A 5,615-nucleotide genomic window follows, 5' to 3' on the forward strand; every position below is an offset into this window, starting at 1 on the left:
GAGAGAGAGAGAGAGAGAGAGAGAGAGAGAGACTGACTTACCGCCCCAGCCTCCTGCTGGCTCCCACCCAGAGCCACGGGGAGGAGGGGTGTGGTGGGGATGCAGAGGACGCCAGCTAGAAGCTGCACTGCCTCTTGACGCAGCAAACTCAGCAGGGTGCCTTCCATCTCTTGGTGCCATGGCTGGCACAGCTAAATGTTACCATCTGAATGAGTTCCACATGGGAAGTCACTCAGACGGTTTAAAACGACAGCTGTTTGTTTACTTGTTATTTATTTGCTTCTCACAATTCACTCACGTGGATGCAATAATTGTTTTGTTGGAGCATTTCTTTATTATGATTGTTTTGGATGCAGCAGGTGTAAACAGGCTCCATTACGCAGAATGCTCCACTGACCTACTTCTCTCATTCAGAGGTGGAAAAAACGCGTCAAATCAAAATAATAAAGAAAAACAAGATTTTTTCTTTCTTTCAAGCAAAATTAAACATGAAATGCATGGATGGATGTTGGTGGTATTATTATTATTTACTTTAACCTGTTTTTAGTTGTAAAAATAAAAGATTTAGGATCATGCGCACCGACGCATCCTGCAACAGTGTCCAAGCGCCACCTTCAGTTTTCAACCTAAGGGAGAAAAATAGAAGAAAAAAAAAGCCAATAATATTTTTCTTTATAGAAAAACGTCTGGAAAACACCGTACTGCCTATCTAAAGTTTTTCTAACATAAATATATATTTAAAATAAATGGCTAGGGCACACTTTGGTGCGTAATGCGCCTCTCTGGAGCGCACGGCTCTAACTGTGTGTTTAATATGCTTGTCTCGCCCTGCGTGTTGCCCCAGACACTATGTATCACAAATCCCCACCTCCTCCATTCCAATGAGAGCACGGGAAGGGAGGAATAAAAGGGTTAACCGGGGAGTCTTGGATAGATTCAGCTGGGCGGAGTGGAAGGGACGTGATTGGACGACCTTCCGTGACGCAGGGGACATGAAAACGCTGATAACTAGTTAAGAAGGCAGTTTGTAACTCTGGAAAAAGAGTGCAGAGCTTGAGAGACACATTACGCACAGGACGTGGACGAACGGGCGCAGAAACGAGAGAGCTGAGCCGTCTTTGGCGGTGAGGAGCTGTTAGAAACTGCAGCGTCCGGGAGCAAAGAGAGAAGAGAAAAGTGAGTGGGGACAATGGTGCAGCACACGGACAACAGCGAGACGGATGGGAGCATGTCCAGAGAGGCCACCGACTCGGAGGAGAGTGAATTTATGGCGTGCAGCCCCGTGGCGATAAACCCGGACTGGTGCAAGACAGCCACCGGTCACATCAAAAGACCCATGAATGCGTTTATGGTATGGTCCAAGATCGAAAGGAGAAAGATCATGGAGCAGTCGCCGGACATGCACAACGCAGAGATCTCCAAGCGCCTCGGGAAGCGGTGGAAGATGCTGAAGGACAGCGAGAAGATCCCGTTCATCCGGGAAGCGGAGCGGCTGCGGCTAAAGCACATGGCTGACTACCCCGACTACAAATACAGACCCAAGAAAAAACCAAAGCTCGACACTTCCAAATCGTCCGCGCCGTCTCCGGAGAAGTGCGCAAAGATGGCAAAAACTCCCAGCAAAAAGTGCTCCAAGATCAAAACGAAGAGCGGCTCCAAGACCTCTCACGGGTACGTGGAGGACTGCGTATTTCCCAGCTTCAAAGTTACAAAGTCTGTGAAAAGTGAGCTGACCGACGAGGACGAGGAGGACGAGGAGGAGGACGACTACCGGATGGGGATTAAAGCGGGAGAGGAAGAGCGCCTGAGGCCGTACAATGTAGCCAAAGTTCCCGCGAGCCCAACTTTGAGCTCCTCGGCGGAGTCCGAGGGGGCGAGCATGTACGAAGAAGTGCGGAGCAGCAACAACAGACTGTTTTATAATCTCAAACACATTTCCAAGCAGGGCGCGTTGCACGCTGCTTCCGTCTCACCAGCATCCTCCAGGTCAGTTTCCACATCCTCCTCCTCCAGCAGCAGCAGCAGCTCCTCTTCCGGGGAGGACGCGGACGATTTGCTGTTTGACTTTAGTTTAAATTTCGCTCCGAGCGCCCCGGGCTCGGAGCTGGGCAACCCCAATTCAGGAAACCTCTCCCTGTCTCTTGTGGATAAGGACCTGGACTCTTTCAGCGAGGGCAGCCTGGGCTCTCACTTTGAATTCCCAGACTACTGCACGCCGGAGCTCAGTGAGATGATAGCCGGGGACTGGCTGGAGGCGAACTTTTCCGACTTGGTCTTCACGTACTGAGAGAGGGGGAGAGAAAAAAAAGAAAAGAAAAGAAAAACAGTTACTCTTGTAATGACAGAGAAGGGAGTTGTGAAATTATACGTGTCCCGGTCAAATGGTCTCTAAGCCCTGCCTTTTGTGGCTTTTCTGTCGGGTCCTGGAGAGGGAAGTGGAGGACCAGTGAGCCGAGGTGAGGTTTGAGGAATGAGATGCTTATGAAGATGGTAGCAGGAAAAAAAAGAAAGAAAGAAAGAAAGAAAGAGGGAGGAAAAGAGGCAAAGTCTGCAGACTTTTTTGTATCTGACAGCATGACAGGGTTTATGGATTTTCTCCTCCCCCCCTCATAGGTCTGCATTTACTGTCCAACCTTAGACCAGAAAGGGAAGAATACGTGAACTTCTATGCATCTTATCCTCTTGAAAACAAAAAACCAGAAAAATAAAAATGAAAAAACCTGCAGGGAGCTGATCACGAACTGTGGACTGTCTCAAAGAAAAATCTGTGAACTGAGCTGACAATTGTTCAGGATGCTACTTTACAAACTGTTTGATGTAATTTTTAAATGCCGCAAAAATGTTTTTCCTTCTTTTTGTTTTTTTGTTCTTACGTCTTTATTTTGTAACTGATTCTGTTTTACCTCCTGGTTTGGAACAATTAAAGCAGCCTAAACCTCTGCAGAGTTACAGGTGTGGAGGGAAACATTTTGATACATAACAGACCTCATCTTTTTAAAAGAAAATAAAATATTTTCAGGCATATTTTTGTACAGTTTTAACAAAAAAGGGAATGTTCTTACTGTGCTTTCAGTGAGTTTCAGGCACTTCTTCCCTTTATCATTTGTTTTTATTTTTTAGCATGCAAGGGAGTCCTGGTTTTAAGGATTAAGTTAAATTAAGACTTGCATCAAAAATGCCTTGTGATTTTAAAACTAGGTTTTGTACAGTTGTAGAGCAGATTTGTTGAGTATTTGTAGACGATACAATGGCATCATGGGGAAAACATACCTCAGAGCTGGAACTAGTTTCAAGATTGTATATGTACTGTAATATAGTAAAGTTAGGAGTTTATGTATATCATACTCGTGATGTGGATGGGTCCCAATCGCAGGTGTGAAACTGGATTTTGGTATTTTTTATGGCACATACTGTTTTTTCCCCCCTTTCTCATTTTTTTGTGCAATATATACTCCTAAGATACAGACCATCAACAATTGTAGCAAATGATGGAAAAAACAGACTCGTGCACTGTCGACATCATTTCATATTGTGATGCTGAAAGCCTGTCCGGGCTGGGAAATAAACAAATCAGCTGGAACTGATACAAAACAATATAATATGGCCTTACGGTGTGATGCATTCTATTAAAACAGACGGATTTTACCATTTGAACGTTATCTGACACACGTAATTAGCAGAAATGGGCATGTTTGAATCAAAAATCAACTGCAAATTTTGGGAAAATGAACAAAAACAAACATGAAAAGGCATAGTCAAACACAGTGGTGGCCTGGCTTTAGATTTAACGAGCAAGCAAAAAAAGAACATTCCATAGTCCTGTTTCATGAAATGAAACTTTATTTTGAAACTGAAGACTGCCTTCTTTTTTTAAGACATTTACCACAAACCTGTATTTTTTAATTTCTTGCACTTAAAAAAAGCAGATATTGTTTATTTTTATGTGGGTCTTACATATGAAGTTTGTTTGATAAAAAGGGTTTTGGAATATAGCCTGATTATATGCCAAGACGTTTTGTTGGAAGTTCTAGGCAGTAGTTACTTCACATTCCAAGTGTGAATCTGTCTTTGACTCATCTTTTAATAAATAAGTACCTACCACCGTCAACTGTCCTTTCAGTTTGTGAATATGTGTACACAGATGTGTTATTTCTTGCGTTTGAAAACGATGTGATGACAGAATGATGCCTATTTTGTATGTAGGCGGATACTCTTTAATGGATGGGCTCAGACTACCATGTGAATTCACATTTAATAATAAAAAGAAAGAAAAAGGAAAACTTTTTTCAACTGCACTGCTGACGTTTACTGTTCTTTTTTCTTTGCTTTCTGGTTTTTGGGTTTCAAAAGACTTGAACAAAAACAAGACTCTGCCGCTTTAAGAAACTGAATTGCCCGCTTTGCTGGCTGCTGGAGCTGTGATTGGTCATGGCGCTGGTCCCCTTGGTAACGGAGCTGGAAACAGGAGCCGCTTGCACTCAGCATGTGGGAGCTCTCAGTCTGTCTGGCTTTCATTCAGAAAACGAGCACTCTGCTCCTAAAGCAGCGCTAACCCAGAAAAGCCTGAGCGCTGATGCAAAGAAAACAAATGTGAGCTAAACATGCAGATCAGGAGCTGAATCAGTGGAAAGTGGTTGCTTTATTGCATTAATATAATTTCAAAATAAAAGCTTAAGTGATATAGATAATCCAATCTAATAAATTAGAATTTTGCACAAAGTAAATTTGACTCAAAATTATAAGGAAAAGCAAATTTCCTCATATATGAAATAATTAAGTAGATTTTAATTTTTTGAAGCATCCACAACAAACTAAAATAAATTAAATGCAGATGCAAACTTTACATCATCAAACCTGCATTTTTTTAAACCCAGTTGAGATTTAGGGACGTTGCCCTGATCTTCTTCCTGTAGCTTAGCTCCTGCTGCGTCTGCTTTTTCTCCGATTGAGATTAATAAGACCCAGACACGCATGATGTCATACAAAATATAAATAGCACAACAACCAATAATTTACAGTGATTACATCTTCGCTGTGTGAGTCTCAGGAGAGCCACAGAATCCGGCTCTCGCTTCCTCCGAGGCCTGTTTAGAGAGACCCACCTTTAACAGGGTTTACATTAAGAAGCAAAGCCTCATCCGTTTGGATGTTTATGCTCACAGAGGCAATAGAATCCAGTGATGAATACTTGCCATGCACAGCTGCACAGGTAGTAGCCTCCCCCATTAAGTCAGTTTGCAAATCTGTAATAAAACATTTATCTAGCTATTACTTTACCTGACCTATTGGTCAAAGTTGCTAATGGGTTCCAGGACCATTCCCAGTTGAATCTCATCATTGATTTTGTGCTCCTCTGAAATATCGGCTCGGGGGGGCTAATGCCACCAGTACACATTGAAATGAAATTAGTGACCCCTTGAAATTTCCTTCTATTTCCTCCTGAAATAAATAAATGGAAAAGCAGAAGTGAGATTCCGTCTTTCAGTTGCAGGGGTAATGCAAAAAAAAAAAAAAAAGAAAGAAAAAGTCATTTCCAATCCTTTTAAATCATTCATTTAAGCTGGGATGTTACAGTCAAATGTTGGACGTGACATCTGTACAAAGAAGAGCTGAGC

At 42.7% G+C, this 5,615-nt stretch overlaps 1 protein-coding gene across 1 annotated transcript; it reads left to right on the forward strand.

Moving 5' to 3' along the window:
• Positions 1–958: 958 nt before the first annotated feature.
• sox11a (SRY-box transcription factor 11a) lies at positions 959–4,295 on the forward strand. Its single transcript, XM_015969962.3, has one exon. The coding sequence runs from the start codon at positions 1,190–1,192 to the stop codon at positions 2,285–2,287; it is 1,098 nt and encodes a 365-aa protein (XP_015825448.1). The 5' UTR covers positions 959–1,189; the 3' UTR covers positions 2,288–4,295.
• Positions 4,296–5,615: the final 1,320 nt, after the last annotated feature.

This window comes from Nothobranchius furzeri, chromosome 18 (assembly GCF_043380555.1).
Source record: "Nothobranchius furzeri strain GRZ-AD chromosome 18, NfurGRZ-RIMD1, whole genome shotgun sequence".
Classification (NCBI taxonomy): domain Eukaryota; kingdom Metazoa; phylum Chordata; class Actinopteri; order Cyprinodontiformes; family Nothobranchiidae; genus Nothobranchius; species Nothobranchius furzeri.